The sequence below is a fragment of the Melanotaenia boesemani genome, chromosome 9, assembly GCF_017639745.1.
Source record: "Melanotaenia boesemani isolate fMelBoe1 chromosome 9, fMelBoe1.pri, whole genome shotgun sequence".
Classification (NCBI taxonomy): Eukaryota; Metazoa; Chordata; class Actinopteri; order Atheriniformes; family Melanotaeniidae; genus Melanotaenia; species Melanotaenia boesemani.
In genome coordinates, this window is record NC_055690.1 from 25,309,489 (window position 1) to 25,334,535 (window position 25,047).

The following is a 25,047-nucleotide window of genomic DNA, read 5'->3' on the forward strand; positions in this document are numbered from 1 at the left end:
GATGGTGCATGTGAACACTGGTTGCCATCCAATCAGATGTCTCTGCTCAGGAGTCCTTCTCTAATGGGATTGGTGAAAATGATGATTTGCAACTAGCATACCACACATTACAATAACCACACACACACACACACACACACACACATAACAAGAGGTAAAGTTGATTCTCCATCTCATCAGTCAGTTGATACCATAAGCATGATATGAATGTGAGTGTGTGTGTTTATAAGTGCATGAACAACAGAAGTTTGTGTGTTTGTCTCCTTGTGTAAGTGTACAGATGTGTGGGTGGGTAATGCCTGTTGGCTGTTTGAAGGAAAGCTGCAGGGGAGCTGATATGTAGAAGGAGCCGCCTTCCAGAGTCCTGTAATCCAGCTCGCATGAGAAGCTGCCATCCCACCAGTCAGCCCACAGATAGCAGACAGAGTCCTGGAAAGGCACTTGACATTTCACTGGCATTTTACAGAGGAGACTCCTGAGACTCTAACTGGGCTGCTCCTCATTAAATTCTTGCCTTTCCCCCCTAAAACACACGTTATCTGTGGCCCAGGGAAGAGTTTGTTGAACCTTCAGTCAGCAATGGTGCCCAGCTGAGAAATGATGAAATGAAAACAGATTGCTATCATATTTGTGTAAAAACTCCAGAGAGATTGCTCCTCTTTTGTTGTGACTTTGGCAAACAGATAATAGAATGCTTTAATAAAACACAGTGACTCAAGAGGATGAATCTGCAGATACTTAAGTGCATGATTTAAACTCATTTAAATTAGAAGTATTGTTTCCGACAGACACATAGATGCACTGTATGCAATCGTCTCTACACCACACTATTGTGTACTGTATATAATACTTGATCTCTTTGTTTTTAGTTAATGGAAATGGTTATAGAGAAGCAGTATGAGCACTGATTGTTATTCATGCAGTGACAGTTTGTAGCTGCTGTATGCTCATTCTGGATCAGTCCACAGCTGCCATCCTATGGAAAAGACAGAACACTGCACGTCAGTTGACTGCATGATATTTATTCCCAATCCTATTAAAACATTGGCGAAATACTTTACCTGCTGATATTATGTTTTTGTACACTATAAAGGTTTCTTAAAGTCATAAATTGGATTGTGTTGTAGAGAATAGAATAAGAGAAACAAAGTGGAGGGTTTCTGTTTCTAATAATCTTTCAGTGATTGAATTAATAATACGGATGAATGTGGAAGGTTTTTATTGCATTGCTACATGATCTGTTTCTTAGTGGAGTTTTTGCAGTGTAATAAAAGCTAATACAGTACATTTTAATTTATAAGCAACTTCACTGAGCCAATATTTCCAGCTTCTGCAGTATTGTTAGTGTTTGCTAATAATATCCTACATGAAAAAACATGCACATAATCCCATTGATTCCTACACACATATGAAACCTCTTCTCTGAGGAGAGTGTCATCAAAACAGCAGCATTACATTTTTTAATTAAGATATTAATATATAACGTTGTTCCCCATCCAGGCTACCATGGTTTGTACTGTGAGGAAGAGTACAATGAATGTCTATCTGCACCCTGCCAGAACTACGCCACCTGCAGGGATCTAATCAATGCCTATGAGTGTGTCTGCACACCACAGTTTGAAGGTATGAGCGCTTGTATGTGAAACAGTGTGTGAGCTTCAGTTTGCATCTAAGTTATGGAATCATATTAGAAAACATGCAGCACAATGAATAATTAAAGACTTTCTCTGTGTGTGTCTCTGCAGGCAGACACTGTGAAATCTACAAGGATCCATGTCTGAAGATGCGCTGCCAAAATGGAGGACGCTGTGAGAGCTCTGGACTTAATGCTTCCTGTGCCTGCCCACCTGGATACAAGGGTGAGACGTGATGACATTGGACAGATTACCGAATAGTCTACAGGACATAGGCTCAGAGGTCCAATGAGTCAGAGAGCCCACTGGTGTAATTTCTCAGAAACAGTCAGAATGAGAATGAGATGGAAACCACCTTAAAGAAATGGAAAAGATTACTACAAATGCTTAGATAAACTACATTTGCATAAAACAACCACAAGGAACTGCTGTGTAATTATACACAAAATGATCACTGAAAAATTAAAAATGATAAAAAAAAAGTTGAAGAATGCCTGTGAAAAGATTTTAACTGGCAAAAATAACAAAAACTAATGGAAATGGGATGTAAAACAATGGCAAAGTCATGTAAAATATCCACAGTGAGACATAAAATTAACAAGATGACATGCAATCTGGTCATAATAGGGAAAATATATATAAAGAGAATATGAGCTGCCACAGTGTGACAAAAATGATGCAAAACATCTGCAATATGCATGGGTAGAAACACACAACAGCCATAAAAAGTGTCTGCAAGTGTCCTTGTCTATTTTTGTCATACCTGAATGCAACCTTACCCGTGTTCTTAGGGGAGAAGTGCGAGATTGACATCAATGAGTGTGAAAGCAGCCCTTGTCACCATGGAGGCACCTGCATCAACCAGTCAAATGGTTTCACCTGCCACTGTCCACCTGGCTGGGTGGGCCCCAGCTGTGAGATCCGTAAGTCAGCCTGCCAGAAAATATCTCTGTAAATGTCGATATGAGACCCAGCATGCAGAAGGCTGAGTGTCTGCATGAATGTGTGTGTCAGATTTACAGTGGAAACCAGCGCACACCGAGGACAGCATGACCAACATGCCCCGTCACTCCCTTTACATCATCATTGGAGCTCTGTGTGTGGCGTTTGTCCTCATGCTCATCATCCTCATTGTGGGGATCTGCCGCATCAGCCGCATCGAGTATCAGGGCTCGTCACGCCATGCCTACCAGGAGTTCTACAACTGCCGCAGCATTGACAGCGAGTTCAGCAATGCTATAGCTTCCATCCGCCATGCCAGGTTAGTATCAGGACTTACTTATACGGACTTTTTCACAGGAAGAATGTTTTGAAAGTGCTGACCTAAAGGTCATGCACAATTCATCAGCCAAAATATTTCCAGTCAGGGAGTGAACAAAAATTCAAAACAAGGCAGAGAATCAAACCATAAGACCAACCAAAGTAGATAAGGGTTGAAACATGTACAAAATGCTGCAGTTAAGGCACTGAAAATAAAACAGGAAAATCATAAGGTCTCCATGACCAATGTCTGAAAATGTTTTGTTAATTACTGAAACATGGCAGTTAGGGAATTATTTAAATTGGAATTCTTTCATCAATTGTTGTTGCCAAGTCTGAACATGATGAAGCTACTCTGCAGAGTAGCGTATCATCAGGATTTTACTTTAACAAACAGAATGGATGCTGAGAGTAAAAGAAAGAAAACAAGTCTGTGGGTAACATTGTAAAAGTTTTCAGCCCTTTTTTTCTGCTTTTTAGATCATTCCCTAAAAAGACAGTTCATACTGATAATGCAAAAACTTTTTTTTGTTATTCTTGATCCAATAAAAACTTTAAGTTTTATTGGATCCCACTGATGCCTCTTTGCTACCATATTTTTAATCAAAACGACTGTTTCGCTTTCTTCTTAGATTTGGGAAGAAGTCCCGGCCTGCTATGTATGACGCTACTCCTATCGCCTATGAGGACTACAGTCCTGATGACAAGCCTTTGGTTACCCTCATTAAGACAAAAGATTTGTAAAACACAGCCATCTCAAACCATTACAACCACACAACTGTACATGTGTATACACAGACACGCATACATCAAGTCAGTGCAGAAAGTATTTCCTATAAGAAAAAAATAAACAATATTAGCAAAATAAAACTGAATGTTAAGTTAAAAAAACATACGATGTAGTTTAAAAGGAACCAATGTGGAATTTGATACATCTATTTTCCTGTCGAAGTCAATGATAAGGCTTTATTGTAGCATAAGAGCATACTTTGCATTATTTAGGTTATAGAAGAGGGGCAACACTAACAGTAACTTCTGCTATACAATAGACTAGTCTGACTTTAGTCTTTTCCACACTATTTATCTGTCTGCAGGTGAGGTCAGAAGCCTAAAGCAAACTCAGCAGATAGCACTGACAACAGTCTGTAAAGGTGTTGTAGAAATAGAGGCATCACACGGTGCATTCACTGTATCTTTTTCTATTTTAAAAAATCAACATCTGCAGTAGGTTGCCTTACTTTGTGCATGTTTCGATTTGATGTTCTCTCTGCAATATTTTAAAATCCTTTGTACTTAGTTGTTGGCTGTTTTTTTTTTTCTTTTCATTACAGTTGTATTCTTCTCTGTTGTCAAGATTGTGCCAAATGTTTTCTTTGGGTATTTTGTGGTTAGTAGATAAAATACATACATGTATAAAATACTAGTCACAAAGTTTTTCCTTTTTAGACTACACGCAGTATTGTCCTGTTCTATACATGCAAGTCTCTCAGTGGTGTATGAATAGTAAAGAAAGTGGGTGTGCTGGAGTTATGTACCCCTACCAACCTACTGTATGTATTTCAGTGATATTTAGGATAATAAGTAGGTGTGTTTCTCATTGCACAGAAAAATAGTTGATCTAACTCAGTGTACCAGTGTACAAACTCACCTCTAGTACCAAAAGTGTTGAATAGTTTTCTGGATGCAAGTTTCTTGGAGAGAGTGGTTGGCTTTAGGGTGAAGAAGAAGGAGGAGGATGAGGAAGATGACTCTGAAATATACTCTACATGCTTCTGTGTCCTGCCAGTGGAAAACTTTCTGTCTGTGCAGCTGTGTCGTTCCCCACAAGGTCAAGCGATGTTTTACCAATAGGCTCAGCTAATCCTACTATTTCTTTTTCTCATTTTAAACACAGCAACATGATTACCTATTATCTATGTTGAATTATGTAAACAATAAAGATTCAAGTGAACATAATGTACTCTCATGGTGTCGTGTGAAGTCTGGCTAAAACTTTAGAATGGTTCCTTGTTGCCTTCCATTGGCAAAAAGGATCTTTTGTGAATGACTAAAACTTTTTTTTATGTTTGCTCAATCTCATCTGTGCAGAACAATTAGAGACCAGTCACATTTACAAACTTCATTGAATTGCACAGGTTAAAACAGTTTAAATGAAAATGCAAAATCATTACACACTGAAAAAATAAAAAACATGTTCCATGGTTTACAGTTTCTTCTGTCCGAAGGTCATACCCACCAGGCTGAACCATCAGCCGTGGGAAAGGCCTTTTATGGTGTGTTAGTGATGTGAACACCCTCAATGACCTCAGGCTCCATCCAGATGTTCCCACCATGTAAACACTGCTAAATACAGACTGTGATTGTTGTGTCGCTGAACACACCTACGTCTGTTGTGTGCATACACACACATTGCAGGAGCAACAGATGTCCTTGCTGGGGATCACCTAAGCAATATAGTCTGTTTCAGAGACCTTGTGCTTAACTTTTGCCCTGTGAACATGCTGGAGGGTCAGAGTGCTCGCTGTTTGGCTTGACAAAAGTCCCTTTAGTGGGTTTTTGCATATACAGTTAGCGCAAATTTGAAAATGGTGGGGAAAAAAAGAAATAAATAATTGTTAAGTTGTCAGAAATAGGGATCATTTTAAAGTGCATCAACTTAGTCACACCCACAAGCATACCTTTCATTGAAGCCTATAGATACCTTCATATGGAGAGGTGTTTAAAAACCAGAGATCAAGATGAGAGTTAATGATAGCGTACAGAACTTCCAATTTTCTGAGCACAAGAATTTCCACATGGATGTCTTTTCACAATATCCATTTTAACGTCCAAACGATACGGATCAGTCAGGGGCAATTCACCTCCAGCATCGGAAAAGCAAAATCAATGTCAAAGTTCCAAAAATTCAGATTCTTTAATTAGCACTAGAGGCAAAAAAGGTTTAACTAAATAAAAATGAATATAAGGCAGTCTGCAAAGATCCTATTCTCATTCCCAAGTTTTGAAATACTGCTGTTCTTTTCAACAGCCACAGCTGATTCAGTGATACCCAATGTGTGCACTGATTCTGGTTTCCTGACACAGCAGCCAAAATGATTTTAGATGTTAAGCAAAAACAGCAAACTTCATTCCAGAGAGTCCACAGAAAGTGGCTGAAACAAGAGTCTTCACAGGTACACACAGATCTCAACATCCAACACATGACTACCTTTTGTGTACTTCAACAGGTAATAAAAGCAAAACACAGAGAAGATTAGAAGTCACAATTTAAATCATCTATGTGGGCTTGAGTTAAAAAGATCAAACTAGGATCTGAAAGAAGAAGAAGAAGACAGTGGATTTATTTTAGTTTTGATTAACTAAACAGCTAATTCTGAAAGAGTTGGGCTTCTCTTCATCAATGTGGCCAGCAAGACATGAATAACAGAAAACTTGGATGTATTTTAACAATTTTGTAGGACAGGAGGAAGGACTGGATGTGTTCTGAATAGTACATTTGGGTCTTTCCCAGTTTCTGGACCAGTACAGACCTCTAAACTGGACTTATAAACATGAGACTTGAGGTTGTACCAACTTGGAACAGCTTATTTTATCTCTTCCTTCTTTCCAATTATTCATCACTTACTTACATTTTCTCATTTAGTGAGAAATTAGATTCAAGTAACATTAATACTTGGAAAGGTCTTGGCAATAAAAGCTTTTGGTTAGGCTTGCTGGGTTTAAAATACACAGTTTCTTAGAATTAACTGAAAGCATTCACATTGTACCATTGTACTGGAGGCTACCTCATACATTGTTCCATGACAACAGAGGCCTTGAGAAAATGGCAGAACATGAGCCTGTTCTCACTCAAAGGGAGAAAGCTATTTCAGTAAGTTCAGGCTTGGCAACTTTAACATAAGATCCTAAAGCTGAAAACATGTTTGCAGCCCAAATGCTTATTATGTGTGGTTTGCATTTATATTCATTAGCATTTTTTTCCCCCTGAATTTACATGAATAATTCAGGCTCCATTGAGTGACTGGTAAGTTACTCAGGATCTTTTTGCATCTCTTCCATATTTTTTCTAATGGGTGTTAAGAATGTTTGTTATGAATACGACAGAGCAGTAGGCATGACTGAACTTTTCCACAGAAACAATATCATTGGGTAAATAAATAGTCCTGGATTCCAAAAATCGCATGATTATCTCATGACTTCAGGGAGGCAGAGTATAGGAAAAAACAACTATGAAAAAACTGATCCTAATCATTCAATTATCAGTAGGAAACTATTTCAGTATAATATACTAAGTATTTATACCTCGATTTCCTACAGCACCTGAAAGCAGCATGAAGTCGATCTGACACAGGTGGAGAAAGCAATTACCTCCACCTGCTGGCGAGAGCGCGAACTACATCCAGGCGGAGCAACACATCCTTCATTGGCGAGCAGTTCAGAGTAAAGGGGGGAGAGAGGCAAGCTGTAAGAGCGAACAGATGTGAACAGGACTACGAAAAGAGAACAAGCCGTGGTAAAGACGAAGAGCCAGTGACTCTGCTAATATGTGGCAACCCGCGTCGGAGCGACTGCAGGTAGGACCCGGATGTTTGTGAGCCGCTTCTTGTCGACGGCGCAGCGGTAAATAAACGGCTGAGCCGCGGTAACAGCCATGGAGACCCACCGCGCTGTGCGTGGCTCCAGCCTGGAGGGACTTCCTAAGGTTACTGCCCTGCTATAGATGTTCGTGAGCGCGTTCCTAAAGTCTGAACGTCAGTAATTAAATACATTTTTAAACATGGCTTATTAGTCCATTTTCATGCCTTATGTGATTCTTTTTGGCTTCACGTTGTAACGCACCTATACACGTTACGCAAGCAGGGGGCATCAAATTGTCTTCTGCGTTGCTGCATTCCTGTGCTAATCCACTACTGGAGATTTCTTTCTCTTCTCCCAACCTCAAAGATGATGCATTTTGAGTTATATTTAAAATGTATTCTTTGTTCGACTGGTCTATTTAATGTAGCTGCACTGAGTGCAGGCCTTTTCTTGCTGTTCCCTTTATACTGCCACATCAGGATGCTTAACTTATACTTCCGTTCTCGTCTTGATTTATGTGTCACATCGCTAAAAGCATCCTTTGACCTGCATAAAAATCCCGTTGATGACACGTAGTTTGATATCTAGCGGTAAGCCGAGCACCGACCCTAGCTTCACGTCTCCTGTAGACGTAATGCTCTCCAGATGTCGGCCTGCGGACTGCCTGCCAAGTGAACTTGCACAATCCCGTCTCCTGCCCAGGCGTCAAGAGGATGGAATAAAGAATGATTAAAAGCACGAGTTCCGGTGTTTGTCCTCCAGTCAGATTTGGAGTTGGGGGCTGCTGTAAACTGTCCCGTTAAACACATCTGGGCTTCAGGTAAATTAAACTTCCACGCTGGAACTGGTTGGAACCGCCATGATAAGTTAGTTTGTCGCCTAGCAACCGCGTTCCAGCGCGAATACAGCTCCAAAACTTAAGGCTGCCATTGATTTACTTTTATAGACAGAGCGTAGTATTGATTAATTTATTGATTTTTTTTATTTATTTTTTTATTCATAAAATTGGTGTCATGTTCAACAAGTGTCATAGAGCCAGTCTCATATTTTCCATGGCTGCTTTTGTCCAAGAAGCTTTGGAAGAGCATGTGAGCAACTGAATCATTCTGCACTTTGCCAGCTAGGCCTGCACTAAAAGAAAATAACCACAGAACCAGTCATGTAATACAATTTAAACCCAGAATAGTATTTTCCCCTATTTGTCACAACACTGATAGCTTTATCTAAGTGTAATTTGTTATTTAAATCTCAAAATGAAATGCTGACATGCAATCTCTATGATGTCTGTTGACGAACACTAAGCAGAACCCTGCATTAAAAATCTCTGACACTGACACTTGGGGCAGAACAGCATTTGTCTTTCCAAGTTGGGGGAAATCTCTGGAGCAGTAATTATTTCTTGACAACTTTGGTCCACCATTTCTTTTCTGCAAATCCAACAAATGGGCTTATTAAATTTTATCGGACTCTACTTTGTGTAACAAAAATATGACCACTGCAGTGCAGTTGTGTTTGGGTTAGCTTCTAAATCTGTAATAATTCTGTCAATGAAAGGCACTTGGCAAAATTAAACCATCACAGGACGTTTACCATGAGATAACATTCAAAGAAAGCCAGTGAAACTTAAGACTTCAGGAAACTATGAAGGTAGCGTTGAAAATATTAAATTTATCTTTGGAGACATGTGAGTGGAAAGTGTACTTAGCAAGTATAAAAAATTATTGTGATCAGCTCATATAATCCCGATTATATAATAATTGACATTACCTATTTTGCTGTGTGTCTGTAAATTCATACTTGATTTTTTTCCTACCATCTCTGTCCCATTTCCATCTTTGCACAGCAGGAAAGGAGAAATATAACCCTGAAGATGTGACTCGATCTGATATATAAATCTCCAGCAGAAACTCTGCTCCACCAACTGGGATCATTCACTGTATGCCACAATCATGCCAATGTTGGAGTCACAAGCATTTTTTTGATACTTATAGTAAAAACACAGTAGCGTTGTTTAAAATAATAGTCGACATTGAAAGACAATACGGAGCAATAGAGTATGTCCTGGTTGTCTCTAAAAAGCTTTCTTGAACTATGAGCATATCTTTGATTAATTAATAACAGCTACAGTTGTAAAGAAAATAACAGTATAAAAGACAATCCTTGCACAGAAAAGTGATTATAGAATCACAATAATACCTGGAAGTTGCCTAGATTGTAACCATGGCAACATAATCTTTTAGACCAGCGTCCTTTTCCCTTTTTGAGGTGGGAACTGTTGGGTTTATAGAGCTGAATCTCCCAGTTAACTGATATGGATTTGGCATATTATGTTTTTTTTGTGTGTTTTTCTACACTACAGCATCCATTTAAGCTCCTCTGAATTGTGCCATCCTTTGTTGCCATAGCAACACCTGGTGTCATGCTGCATTTTTGTCTCACACTCAAGCAGGAAGAAGAGGGCAAAAAGAGATAGAGAGCATGAGTTGGGGGTGAGGAGATGCAGGTTGAGGCATAAGTTATGCAGGGCCAGTGGTAAACCGTTGTCTTAGAGCCAGAGTTTGTCTTTGCGCTGGTGCTGCATCACACCTCCGAGTTTCTCTCTCTCTATCTCTCTTTCTTGTCTTTGTCCATTTCCCTCTCTCACTACATCCCTCAGTCAGTTTCGGGGCCCCTTCCTCCCCAGGCAAAGGCTATGTTAGTTCACCAGCACACTGCACATGGACTCATAGCGAAAGTTATGTTTGTGTCTACACACAACAACATGCTTCCTTTTTCAGCCTGCAGATATATTCCCTTCCTCTTTCATAAACTCTTTCTTTAGCTTTGGCTTTAGTGTTTGACCCTTTAATGTGACCAACTGGACAGAACAGATGAAAAGATGTGTACAGACAGTGCATAAATAGTTGAACACGGTCAGAAGCAGCATTTGTCTGAGCATCTTGTCTTGTTACCGCGGCCATCTCTATTTGCCTTTGTTTGTCTGTCTGTGGCTGCTTTGTAGGCACAGCTATGTTGAGAGGGGTCCTGGCAAAACAAATTCACAAGCAGACTGGCATAGTTCCCTCAACTTCTTTTTCAGCCAGCACACATTTCCTTCCTGTTACCAAATGGCTTTTGGCTCATTGGTTTGGCTCTCCCTTTTGATGAATAGGCACAATCTTCTGATTGTGAAAATGTGACTTTTTTCATTTTAGATCTCCAGAGAGTTTGGTTTTTCTCATTGGTCATGGAGGGTTCTTTTTGTTCTTCTGCTTCTACCTCTATAAACTTTTGTCTCTGCTGTTGTTTTCCTTCCCTTGTAAAGCACAGCCTCAAGAATAACTTACCACAAAGACATTGACCAACATACTGCCAGGACAGGTTCCAGTTTTGAAGAAGTGTACTTTCTATATTTAAAATGTTCCATTAGAGCCAATTAAAGTACATAAAATCTAATTTGATTATAAAAATTTTGATTAATGTGCAAAACACGTAATCTTTCTGCTTCTCAAATGAAGTGAAGAGAAATTGATGGTGTTTTTTATCATTCGTCTAAGTGAGCTGTTGTTCATACAAAGCGTGAATTTGCAGATGTCCTCAAAACACTTTGCAATCAGCTGTGCACACAACACTTGCACCTAGTGAGCCAGAGGATCAGAGCTAATTCAGAGCGAGGCGGTTGCTAAATAATCAAGACAAATGCTAGCTTAGTATTGGTTACTTGTTATTACATAACCCCTGGGAACCAAGTCACACATGTAATAGCTGGTCTAATTATTACCGTGCCCACATTTACTGGAGCGTTTTCACAGAGTGAACATAAAGTTGTAGTGGCTCAGCTGGAATTTACTGATGTTCTCTAAACACCTCACATGCTGGCTGTTCCTTGGGTCCAAAGCAAGACATCTGCAAAGTGTGCATTAAATCAGATGAATGCCTGTAAATACAAGGAAAGAACAAAAACAACAACACATTCTGAGTTGACTGGTGAGATTTGGTGGCCAGGTAAAACCACTAATTGTATTATATTAACTGAGTATGATATCAGTAGATTAGTTTAGAATAAAAATTAAATTTTTTAGTCTGATAAAGTTATCTAAACAGTATCTGAGCTAACACATCCAGTTTAGCATTAATGTGCAGAAGATGAAGCATCGAGAGGTAATTTAGACTTCCTATACGGCTAGAAAAAGCCGGCTAATGCTGGCTGAGAGATCCTGTGATGACTAAATGACTGAACAGACAACAGAAACTGCACACTGGATTTTTTTGTCTGGCAGTAAGTGAATAATGCAGCATGAGCATTTAAGCTGTCCATGCTCTTGTCATTATCAGGCCCCGGCTCTGTACAGGCTGTTTAAGATGTTGTGGTGGGCTCATTGTTTACGTCAAAGACTTGTTGATGTTTTCACTGCCAGCCGGAGATTGCCACCCTAAAGCTCTGTGGCTTGGCTTTTTTAAATACCTACGTCCTTCCTACAGAGAAACCCCACCAATCACCATGTCCAATGACTGACCTTCTCCCTCCTACATGCTGTGGCGCTCCAGTAATTGTGGAGAAAACAGTGTAGTAACCTCCCAGTTTAGGGTTGAGCTCACTCAGACACATTTCCCCTCATAAACTGTCCCAGGATCGGAGGGGGAGGTTGTAAACATATACAAGGACAGTTTCCATACTTACACTGCCCAGTCTTCACTATGCAGTCAACTGGGGAGGGCGCATCCTTCTTTTGGTTTCAGGAAGTAACTGCCACCACATGCTCTACCTGTGAACCGCAGCTTGCTCCTACAGTAAGTTTACAGGAGGGAGCATGTGTTGGTGTGTATAAATGGCATCTGAGGTACAAACAAGGGCAGGATTGAGCTGCTTGCCAGTCCACAGTAATGCAAAGTTTGGGACTCAAAATAAAGTCATTGTTTAGAAAGAGGAGGTTTGTCGGTTCGGACTGACCCCATGTTGGTCAAATTCATGAACAATCCTTTTGATGTGTAACTTTAGCTCACGTCTTGTTTACTCATAGTGAAAAGGCACAGTTGAAGGAAATAACATTTCATCCTCTTCATATTGTGAGGACTGCACAGTTTTTGTTCAGTTGAACCACAACTGGGGAATGTTTTTACCGTGTCTTATATAATACGCCTAACCGGATACACATTCTTACCAGTGGTTTTCTACCATTCCACAGTTGGTGGTAACAGGACGAGACGTAAAACCAGTTTAACAAAAATTAAATTAAGCAAGCAGTCATGGATGTAAACATTGCAGGCTCGAAAGTATTCCCTTTTTTTTTTAACTTGTCCTGTCCAGCATCATAGCAAGCAAAATGATAATCTGGTTGCTGTATCGTGCTGAACAAATTTGTTCTGCCAAGGGGAGGCCTATGGGTAAGGCTCCTCTTGATAATGTGATTAATTTATTTATTTATTTACTTTGAATCACGGAATCTATGTAATCTTGCTGGACCTGACCGGAGGGGACAGAAAAAGATGGAAAATAGCAAAAAGATGCAAAAGGGAAAGAAGAAAGGAGACAAAACGATCACAGACAGAAGGCAACGACCCTTCAATCCACACCATCACCAGACAACACCTGTACATGAACACACCAGAAAATTTCCTACAACTTTTACAAAAACAGAAACACACACCCAGAAAAAACAGAGCTGCTAGTCATTAAGAGTTTTTAAATAATAACCAAATCAAAAAGACATAACAGCGACCAGATACTAACTTACAGGAAAAATACACAAAAAAATCTCTTAGTATAAAAACCCACTGGACAACTCAGTGACTGTGTCAGCATGCAGAGCATGAGGAATAAGGAGTGATTAGTGATGAAGAGTGGTGAGTGAGATCATGCAAATGCGACCACGCCTCCACGGAGGCCAGAGGCAGACCAGGGCAGCCCAGAGGCCCGGGCCCTCAGCAGCAGCCCCGGAGCACCAAAGTATTCCAAAAATGGGAATTTGCTAATATTTTCTGATAAAGAAAATGCGTACAACAGCTTTGTTCCCCAGCATACTCATAATGTCTTTAGCGGATGTTTTTCTTTTAGTAATATATTACTATTGTGTTGCTCTCTGTCAGTCTTGGAGATTGTTAACACTTGAATGTTGGTTCAAAGAAAAGATGATCTGTCAAAAAAAACATCAATGTCCCTCTGTCTTGTTCCTATAGCAACACACCATGGTTTTAGCAGCTGGTACTTTACTCTGTGTTCTTCATCTTTAGGTTGTTTGTCTGCATTTCTTCATTGTGTGTGTTCAGCCCAATGTTGCTAACTGTTATAGTTTAAAGACTGCATAAAATGACTGACCACTCTTTTAAGTTTTTGGGACGAACCAGTTGCCATTTGTGTATTCAAAGGGGTGCATTTTTTCCGATTATCATGCTTTTGGACACAGACATCTGTCCACTTTGCTTCTGCTGGCTTCTTAACATAATGTCCAGCTGTTTTCTACACTTTTTTTTACCTCCGCCAAGACGAAGGTTATGTTCTCGGCGACGTTGGTTTGTTTGTCTTAGCAACATAACTCAAAAAGTTGTGGATGGATTTAGATGAAATCTTAATGGAATTAGGAACAAGTTATTAGATTTTGGAAGTGATCCAAATCACCACCTGGATTTTTAAAGGGATTCTTTACAATGGGAAGATAAGGATGATTTTGCCATTAGAGCTTCTAATTAAAAAATACTGGCAAAAACAAAATAGAATGACTTGGCGGAGGACTGTGCTTTCTGAGTGCTTCTAGTTTTTTCATTTTTCTTTTTTCCATGATCCCATTTCTATACCCCTAGGTTACTCTTTCTCAGTAGGTATGTCCAAATGCCTGTGTTTACCATCTTATTGAGCATCTTAACATGATATTGACCTGAGATCCTTTTTCCTGTAAGAATTCACCCTCAGGGGGGCGTAAGTTTAACTTACCATCTGTGACCTGTTAAGCTCATCACTGCTGGAGGTAAACTGCATAAAATGCTCTTTGAAGGTTGTGTGAAGTTTTGATTTCTCTTGGATGTGATTGTTCCAGTGATATTTTTTCTTTCATATTTTCAAGTGGACAATTACTCAAAATTAGGCACATAAAAATTGGCACTTGTCTTGATGACACATGACGTTCAGCTGTAATCAAAGACATACAGGGGAGAGCAATCATTCAAGCTGTCTGGATGCACTTCTAACCTCGGTTCTCTACCATGATTTCAGCAGTCGTCACATTTTACAGTGTCCTCAGAGAAAGAAAGAAAAAAAAAAGAAAAAAAAAATCAAATCTATATGAAATATTGTGATGTTATAAGTGATGAACTCACTTTAGGTAAACCAATATAATTTGGGCATGTAGAGGCATGGAATATGTAAATATAATGAGTTGTAGATCCGCATGTAAGCAGTTCAGCAGTATTTGTTCTTTCTTACTTTAGCTTCTTCACTCTATAAATATTCATTAGTCACATGGTTACAGGCAGCATTGACAAATGGAGCATTACAGTCATACTGCTGGATATTCAAAACTTTGTTGTGGAATTGTTCTAAATTTCTCAATAATATTGGAAATGTCATCCAGTGTTTGCTCCATGCTTTCTCCCGTGCACGCCAATATCTTAACATTTTTTTTGCTTTTCAATAACAGTCTTATATTCTTTCTAAAATGTAGTAATCTTACTTTCTTGATGTTTGTGTCTCGGAGCTATGATGTGTGGCTGCAGCCTGATTTGCAACTCCCCAGATGAAAATATAACCAGTAATTTGCATATGTAGCTAATTGCAGTTGATATTACTTTGCTTGTCTGCATATAAACTCAGTCAGTTTAATTATCATGCACGTTCCCTCTGATGGTTTCCATCTTGCCATAATTTCACTAATGCCATTTTTACACTAAACGTAGTGTGTTTCGACAGCTTACCTATTGCATATACAGTAATAGTTGGTTTATGATCAGCGCCTTGAAGACTAAAATTTACTGGTCCACTATACCTCTACCACCAAGAGGACATATATGTCTATGATTAAATAGTGCTACACTGCCATACAAACTGTAAATAAGACTAGTTTTACTACAGAAACTGGCCTCACACACCTTTAATGGCAAGTTTTAAAAAGAAAGAGGAAAGAAAGATAAAAAAATTCATCACTCTTAATGTCAATTTAGAACCTTCACCTTTACTTTGTGGTTGGTCTTATGAGTTCTTTTTGTTGTCCTGACCAAAGCATGTTAAATGTAAATTAGTGTACACCCAGGTGTTGTGTTGCCACTGAAACTAAGCCAACCTGGAACCTAAAACACATTTACGCTGTAGTCATTTGACCCAGGGATTAAATGCTTTCCCGTTGCATGTGCAGAGCCACAGGTGTTAGCAGGTGTTAACAGTTTTCTCACTAGTGTTAAAAGGGCTTAGTACAGTATTTATTAGCGCCAATGTGAGCTACAGACTTACTCCGAATAGTGTAGAAACTTCTAAACATGTCTGGTTTTAGTTATGATTGTTTGAAATACTGAAAGAAAATCAAGATTGCGACATTAACAAAAATGATCTAAATATTATTTCATATTGTCCGATTAGGATTTTTATCACGAGTATTTTTTTTATTCTGCTAGTTTTAAAGTAGTTTTGAAGAAACTAGAGATTAGTTAAACATTTTTTCTAACATACAAAGTAAATAAAGCAAATTAAATAAATTACTATCAGAATCCTGATAAATAAGAAGAACAAAGTGTTTTTGCTGGCTTCTGTTCACCGCTGTGATAAGCAGATGCATCTCCAAATTAAATTTTTTTTGCAGAGAACAGCTCAAACTCGGAAATTTCAATAAGCACCAGTAGTAGCGTAACTTTCTTTTCTGAACACCCGATGATGAATATTCTAAATGTAAGGCTTAAAACTATTAGAATCTCCGTAAATAAGGAGAATAAAGTGTTTTTTGTGGATTCGGTTCACCACTGTGAGAAGGCACCTACATGCCCAAAATCAGCTTCTCTCACAGAGATAATAACAAATTAGTATTGTTGTTGTCTATGTGAGATTTTTCTGCTTCTACTTTTCTGTTTCTACGCCGTACAGTAGTAGCTGCATATAGTAGTAGCAGAATGTTTTTGACAGTAACCATATTTTTGGTATTATTGGTATTTCTTTAAATGATTAAAGACATTTGTTGTGCTTCTGTTTTTTGAGGGCACCAATCATTGACATACCTTGCAAAGCAGCTTAATTTGCTCCACGTCTCTTTGGAGACATCCAAACCACCACCAAACACCTGATGTTGTGACCTCATCTTCGCAGGATAACTCTGATGTCATGTCTGGCATCTATTTTGCTGCACTCTGCTCAACATTTGGTCGATCATAGGATCATAGGATCATAGGATCGCCCAGCCCTACTTCAAACTTGTTTTGGAAATCTAAATGCGGAGAGGCATAGACACGCCATTGCACAGATAAATACTCACAGTGGTGTATGTACTGTGCTGATCTAAAATGGGAGCATAAACCAGTCTTAAATGTAAGGTTCCTCTCAGAAAGTTTTTATGTCTTATCAATAAAATTAAACCAGCAATCTTGATGGAACTTGAAGAGAAGGCCCAAAGTTTGCAGATAATGGATGCTGGGTTTCACTTTTCAAACCCTAGCACATTTTAACAGGATGCTGTTAAAATTTTAAATCATTATCTTTCGATTTCTGATCTGCATTCACTTCAGTATTTCTCAGTTGTTACTTTCAGTTCCTGCAGAACTACAACACATCTACACTTATTAGTAGTGTTATAAATTTTACTTCAGCATGCAGAGGTGTTCACTAAAACCAAACATTTACATAGTATGTGTGGAGGTCGGGCTCCTGAGTGATAGCTCAGGTGTCACCTTTAATGGAATGTCATTTTTCATATCTCTGAAAGAGGACCATTGTTTGGAGATTTGATGTGGTCTTGTGAAAGCATACTAGACAGGACCGTACTAGACAGGACCCTCACCTTGTGCCGGCTCAGAGCCAACCAGCCCACACTGATCTGATGGTGGAAACAAAAAAACTTGTGTAGTTAAAGTTAGAAATTGGATCAATTACACAGCATGACAGGACTGTTGGGACATGAGAAATAATATATATATATATATATATATATATATATATATAATTTAAATGTAGTGAAAATATTTTGAATAGAATTCTAGTGTTGCTCCATGAGCAGCCCACCACGCAGTCCCTTTGCTCCCGGTAAAAGGGAGGAGGACACCCCCACCATAGCAGCCCACCTCCTCCCCCCTGTCACTCCATACTGGGGCCAACCACAGGAATGCGAGCCACTGTCAGGAAGCTGTAAAGTACTGATGCCGAGGTCAGCGAGCGTTAACACACATGTGGCTTTACTTTCACAAGTCCATCTTGCTTTACCTCATTTTTTCCAGAATTTTTCCTCATGTCATTTCCCTGATTGTCCCCCAATTATGTTACCCTTGTTGTCTTAAGATAAGGGCCGTCTAATGGTAAGTATGCAGGTTGGAAATTGCAGCATCACTTAAATCTGGACTTCTAAAGGCTCACGTGTATGCAACACAACAGTTTGATCCATAGATACAATCAGATATGATTGTGGTTTCATGTGAAACTCTCAAGGTGAGGACAGAAAAAAACTATACAGTGTAAATAGTATTTGTAGTCAAACTCATGTTCATAGATAGTGATATGCACTGCTGTTAAATTTAGTAAGTGGACACCAAACATGTTTCTGTAACTTAATTAAAGATGCTCTATTTGACTTTATAAAGTAACAGTGAAGTCTGTGGAAAGCCTGTTTTGGCAGGATTACATAAAAAAGAGGCTTCATTCAGCCCAACACTGAGAACAGCTTCAACATTCCAGAAAGTACTGAGAAAATGTTAGAGAGGACTTTCTTTCTTCACTGCTTAAGATCTGCTGCATTAATTATTTCTTTAAATTTTTGTTATCTCCTTTACTTTAGCGCCTGTATTAGTAACCACTAACAGTGTCAGTATATCGTGATATTGCAGCAGATTTCTTGAAAATAATACAAATTGTGTGGAGGAAAAAAAGCTCAAAACTAGCACGTTTTTTATTGTAGTTGTTGGAGCGATAATATACAACCTCAGGAAATAAATTTTAGCAGCATAAACTGAGGCTAAAACAAACATGGCCACAACCTAAAGGCAAGTTCATAAATCTGTCACCAGCCAAACAACTTGAACATCGTATACCTCTTTTTGTAGGAGTCAAGTGTGTGTTTGTGCTTGTGTTTCTGTCCTGGGTAGTGCAAACTAAGTAGCAACTATAAGGCATAAAGAAGGAAAGCAACTGCATACTTTGCTGAGAACATAAATACGTAGTTTTATCTGTACATACATGGATGTTTGCTGGTGATTTAAGGTTTAATATATTGGATATTTGAACTTCAAACGAAGCTCAGTGGTTCCTTACCGAGCTGTTAAGAAGTAGACACATCTCTGATCTGTAAAACGCAGTGTGTTTGCTAACAGCAAATGCTTATGAATGACTAACAATAGGGAGGTTGGAGGGGTAGTGGTGGATGAAGTTGCAGATTTTTGAGTTGCAGAGATGAGGCATGTAAAAAGAAAGACAGAAAGAACTGGTGGCTCCAGTTTAAAGCTAAGTGTTCCAGACAAAATTGAGATATGCGACACACTGGACCTGAAACTAGACTTGTAGTTTAGGAAAATGTATTGATGGTCGTGAAAGGAAATCTCCTAAAACTGTTACAGTAATCTGTATCAAGACGATTTAATTCAATCCAGCAAATGCCATAGACCTAGACCTACATTTTGTTTGTCTTTGTTGGTTCAAAATAGAATTGTTAAGTGTATGCAGTGTGTGCTACTGGTTTTGGATAGTGTTATAGCAACCATTAGGATTAAAGGAACCATCCTAGTCTCCTTTGATTTACTCTTGTTACACAGAATTTCTCCAATTCCAACTTTATTGTAGATGTGTGCCAACAAGTTGCAAATCCTGTCATATTGTTTTTATTTGCATTTCAGCCAGTTTTAAACAAACCTATTAAACACAATGTTATGTGATATTGAGATACTGTGCGTGTCCACAGATGGCCCCAAAAAATTGAAGTGTAGTGAAAACAATGTTTGTTCACTGACACTGAACAATCCCACCAAAACCTTGCTACTGCATACTGTGTTTAAACAACTCTGAGCACATCTTTTTTAAATCTAACACGTGTTGGTTATAAGTGATCGGCTAATAAATATCGATGAGTGTCGTCACATTAATTTTAAGCAAGTTGAACACTGATCACAGGAGCTGTAAGAAGCTGCTCCAGCTGCCATCTTCAGCAGCTGTGGGCAATCACACCACAATTTCTCCTCAGGAACTGCAGTATTGTTACCGTGTGGGTTAGTCACGAGTCTGCTCTTGTGAAACTTCTGTTATCGCAAGCTCCTCAGTAATGTTTTGACTGCTTGGAGGAAGCCCAGAAATTCCATGGGGGTGCATAGGAGAGATCCACAACGGCTGTGTGGTTCTGTTCAGCCTGAGGAAGCACAGGCCGTGGAGCGTAGTGTGAAAGCGGGCAGCCTTGCTTGTTTGGATGGAGACAAAGAGAGCAGAGCTCCCTTCATCTGTGCCTCACATTTCATGTGGAATATAATAAACCTCTCACACCATCTCCCTTGCAGTCCCCATGTTTAGATTTCATCACTAAGAAGCGTGTTCTGTGTGCTTCAAAGCTTTGCACCCTTGGCAGTTTTATGGAGCATCTGTTCAAGTCTTAAATTATTACTGGACTTGATAGTGGTGACACACAAAATGATAAAACAAACAAACAAAAGAAAAACTAATGCTAATATTTGTGAGGCATGCAGTGCACAAACTCAAATACTAAAACCAGAACTATGTTTACATTGTAGTTGTCCTAAAACATGGTCTGTGTATCTTTTTGTCTCCATCAGCACTTTCAGACAATGCTGAAAACCAAGCTAAATGTGCTGACGTTGAGGAAGGAGCCTTTGCCCACAGTGATCTTTCATGAACCCGAGGCCATCGAGCTCTGCTCTACCACACCGCTTGCAAAGAGCAGGACCAATGCTGGATACAAGGTAGGATCACATGAGCCTGATAATCCTCAAATGCAACCTTGTTCCTGAGCACTAAATCCATAATAGCATTAAAAGAGGTGTAATCCAAATGTTTTTGCTTTTCCTTTTGTTGACAACAGTTCAAATTTCCACTGTAAGTTCTTCATGTGTCTGAATCACAGCCTTCATTGATTACATCAAATGTTTTATGTGGCTGTACACTTACGTGTCTTCTGGCATGAGGTTGTTTGTTTTCCTTCCCTTCTCGGTTCTGCAAAGTGTCAGATGTAAAGTTTGATTTAGCTTATTCTCTTTTCTCTGGCCTCAAAACAGAAATAAACAAAGCTTCAGATTAAAATAGCTGCCACATGTTATTGTTACACACAACACTTCTAAACAAGTAACCAAGGTTTGTTTTTGTGTATTTGCCTCCCATTAGTACATGTTTGGACATAAGAATTTTATTTTTTTGTGTTAAAATGCATCATTAATAATCATGGTGGAAAAGTAGGCACTTTCAACTTTGCCAAACTAAAATAAACTCATATCTGGCAGCTTCAATACAAGGAAAAAAACAAGAATTCCTTCTTGAAATTATTGCCAGAAGACACAAATTTGAAACAGACAGTCACCGTGCTGGTTGATGTTTGTGTTTGCTGGATCGCTGTACAGAAGAAGTAAAGTGAACACACACAGTGACAAACTATCATGCCCACACAGTCGTAGGCCACAAAAGAAGAAAAACGCTTCTCAAGGTAGTCATGAGGCCAGAAGTGTCAGGACATTTCTGGCTCTTCACAGAAGGTGAAAGTCAGTGAGAGGGCCTTTACTGGCAAAGCAGGATTGGTCAGACTTACAGAGACACACAAGGCATACTGGCTAACCTCAAAGGTTTTTACAGGCTCGAAGATCAAGTGTAGGTGGCAAGAATTACCTTGTGGCTTCTTTTGTTTCACGCTGTTGGCAGTTGTTTAATTTGAAAGCATTAAGAACAGATTCATTACAGATGCATGAATATTCCTCTAAAAGCCTGGGTGCATTGTGATACACTAAAACTGCATTTTCACTACTGGAACCTATTCCAAGAAATATGGTTTTTCAGGGGCTCCTTTCCTCAACCATGTCCATGTTAACCACAGGAACCAGGGGCTTAAAAAGTGTTAGAGGGAAATGGATCTCAGTCCCTAAAAGAGCTCTCGGTAAGAGGTAGTAATTTGAGTTGTATCACTCTGTAAATACAAATTAAAACTCAGACATTTCTTTTACTGAAGAAGAAGACAGTGAAATCAGATAAATAAAATTGTAATCTAAGATCTTTTTACAGTAGACACAATTCAGTGGATGTAATTAGTTTAATCCACCCTGAACCTCAGACCTTCATGAAAATATAAGAGATTCAGGGCTGAAATAATCTTTTATTCCCAGGAAAAAAGCCTTTCATTTCCAGATGACAAAGGTCGAAACACACCTTGAAATACTTAAGTGGACGGTGAATGTAAAATGTATTTCTTTTTTCATTTTTTAAAAAGTGATCTCAGCCTCCTTAAAGTTTTTTATTTGTATTTTTTTTCAACCAGTGAGGGAAAGCCAAAAATTGCAAGACCAGGCTGTGCTGGCTGAGTGAACTGTAACGTGATTGCAGAGAAAGAGTGGCCATACAGACCAGTTAAGAAAAGCCATATAATTTTCTGATTGTCTCATTGACACAAATGGGAAAGAATAAATGACATTACTACACTTTTGGCGAATTGGCGGTTTAATGTAAAACAAATAGTAATAAAACTGGTCTGTTTGCAGCTGAAACATATTTTTAAGTTTTCTTCAGAGTTTGATTTCATTCTAAGTACTTCCTAGATGCACTCATCGATAGAAAGAAGAGACAGTATTTTCATATGTAAGGATGATTATTTTGGTTTAAATGGTTTTGGACTGCAGTGGAAACAAAAACATGCCTTCCTTGTCCTGGTATACAAGCAAACAACGTGAATCTATCTGGTTACAGAAGTATGTTATAGATGGAGATATTACTGGTTCTTTATTCTTTTTATTTTGAAATCAGTTGCTTAAGTTGGCCTCTTCCAACCTAAGCTAACCTTCAGCCATCCAGCATTTGACCAAAGCTTAGACCAAAAGTGTTCTCACAGAAATATATTTATAACATGATGAAGATCATTTTTTTATATTTTAACACAGGGGTGCCCAAGTCTGGTCCTCAAGAGCTGCTATCCTGCAACTTTTAGATGCATCCTTTCTCCAACACACCTGAATCTAATGACGCGTTCATTACCAGGCTTGACTGGAATGACATGATGCGGCTGAGGGAGTTCAGCCAATGATCTCGAGGACCGAATTTAGGCACCCCTGTCCTAACATGACGCAAAGTTGAGACATGACCAGCTATACTTACCAACTGCAAGATGCAACCTGTGGCCAAAACACAGAAGCATGAAGGTCACATTTCCTCTAGAACAGGTTTATCTTAGTGATCTGATATTATTTCTCTTATTTACACCACAGCACGTAATTTCTCTCTCTACATGCCCTCTGTACTGCACACAGCAGAGTTACACCCAGACGTAACTCCCATGCATTTGAGTGGACTTTAACCAGCAGATAGAGAATGCAGGTTGGAAAATATGTCGCTTCAGCCACCTGAAATCAGAGTTCACTCCGTCAGGACATTTTAGAAGTTGGACTGCTTTTCTGTTTTCTGGAGTTTTTTGTTTTGTTTGTTCTTTTTTTCTTTGCAGCGTTTCAGTCATTTTTAGAAAATTAGTTTCTGATGAGGTTGGAAAAAGTGACGTGACTTTCCAGCTGAGATTAGTTGTCACGTGATTTTTTTAAATGAATGAGGAATTACGACTGAAGAAGTGGATTTGTAAAACTGTGGATGCTGCAGGTATGAAACCTGGATTAGATCTTGTGTGACGTGAAAATGAATCATGCACCTTTATGATGGTGCTGCAATGTTTTAAATTGTGATTTCAGTTTAAAACGACTAATGGTTCAGTTCTAGCCCCGGTTGAGATTTGTTTTTTCTCAGTATTGATCCGAGTCATTTAAGACTGAATATCAGTTATTTCAGAGGCTTTGACTGACACTTGTATTTTCCTGTTGCAGGTGCAAACTACACTCCACAGGTACATTGAATGAACTAAGACGCTGATTGATGTGTTCTCGATGGAACCGATGTGAATAGTAAACAAACAAAACTAAACTATAAAAAGGGTCTTGATCAGAAGTGTGATCCAATACTCAAGATCAGGGCATTCTTATTACTAACTGATGCAGCAGTCTCCCATTTTTCAGCCATTGGTGTCACTTAATCTTCTTGTTGTATCTTTGGTTATGCTGTGTTGAGCTCTGGCATCTTCCATAAATTTCTTGTCTGTAAATTTTCCTATTGCTGCCTCTTAGAAAGAAAGCAGTGGCTCTGAGCTGGGTGAGGATCTACGGTTAGGTGGTGAAACACAAGCTAGAACCACATCATGAGACTATACCTTTGCTTTTCATAAATACTCACAGAAGATGATTTTCTTTTTTTTTTCAGCCAGTTATACGTGCAGTGATAATTGTCACAAGTTACTGACTCATCAGCATCCGATGTTAAGTGAGTCACTGTGTTCAGTTATCAGTTATGCTTAGACCGTGCTTTGCAAACAGCATCCCTGAGCGGTCTGCTAAGACCTAACCAACTGTTCATCCAAGGTTAGCAGCCTCATGATGCAGTTTTTCAGGTGTAGTCAGTCTAGCAGCACAACAGAGCAACTTCTTGCTTTGTTCTTTTGCCAATTGCTGCTATGATAGAAAATAAATATTGATGTATCGTCTAGGTGAATGTTCCACCCAGCTAGACACGGTATCCCTCTCTGTCTAGTGTGAATGCCAGCATCCACTCGTCACTCTCTTCTCCACTGTGCTCACTACTCTGTCTAGTAATTCTGAGAATGCCAAAGCCATGTTGCTGTGGATACCACTATGTCTTTTCAGCTGAATTCCAGACACACACACACAAAATCTTCTCTCTCATCTGTCTGTAACCTCACATGCAAGTCTGTCTGCGTCTGTGTCTGCATTGGATGCCTTGTGTAATTTCCTGTCTGAGTTACTACCTGCCTGTCTGCATACCTGTCTACCCACCTGCTCCAGCACCTCTGCTTTCACCGTTACTCCTCAAAGAGACATTATTGTCTTTTACAATGGAAAAATGAGGAACTGACTACTTGCCATCCACCCTGCTTGGCTTTTATGTGCTTTACAGTATGATATAGTAACATTTATTATTCTCATCAAGTGTTACATATTCCTTGTCATTCATTTCATCATTTCTTTCAGCCTTCAGTTGTGCTCCCAGTAAACAGAAAAGCAGGACTGCTGGCAGAGGGCTGCTGTCACCCTGCCAAAGCTAACAGCTAGCAAGGATGAAAGGGCACTTCTCATTGCCCTGCCATTCCTGCTGCTGTCGAAGCTGTCCTCTTCACATCCATTGATAAAATGAGTTAAAAGCACTACAGCTATTTTGTCTCTGTAGTCATTCACT

General features: G+C 39.2%; 2 protein-coding genes across 2 annotated transcripts in view; both read left to right on the top strand.

The window, feature by feature from the left end:
* dner (delta/notch-like EGF repeat containing) overlaps positions 1-4,850 on the top strand; it is a 44,966-nt gene extending 40,116 nt beyond the window's left edge. The window contains exons 9-13 of the mRNA XM_041995579.1: positions 1,501-1,623; positions 1,746-1,859; positions 2,426-2,557; positions 2,649-2,895; positions 3,527-4,850. Coding sequence (XP_041851513.1) covers positions 1,501-1,623; positions 1,746-1,859; positions 2,426-2,557; positions 2,649-2,895; positions 3,527-3,638 — 728 coding nt within the window. The 3' untranslated portion in view covers positions 3,639-4,850. The remainder of the gene's footprint in view (positions 1-1,500; positions 1,624-1,745; positions 1,860-2,425; positions 2,558-2,648; positions 2,896-3,526) is intronic.
* A 2,456-nt stretch (positions 4,851-7,306) lies between these two features.
* pid1 (phosphotyrosine interaction domain containing 1) overlaps positions 7,307-25,047 on the top strand; it is a 36,976-nt gene continuing 19,235 nt past the window's right edge. The window contains exons 1-2 of the mRNA XM_041995598.1: positions 7,307-7,468; positions 20,382-20,528. Coding sequence (XP_041851532.1) covers positions 7,439-7,468; positions 20,382-20,528 — 177 coding nt within the window. The 5' untranslated portion in view covers positions 7,307-7,438. The remainder of the gene's footprint in view (positions 7,469-20,381; positions 20,529-25,047) is intronic.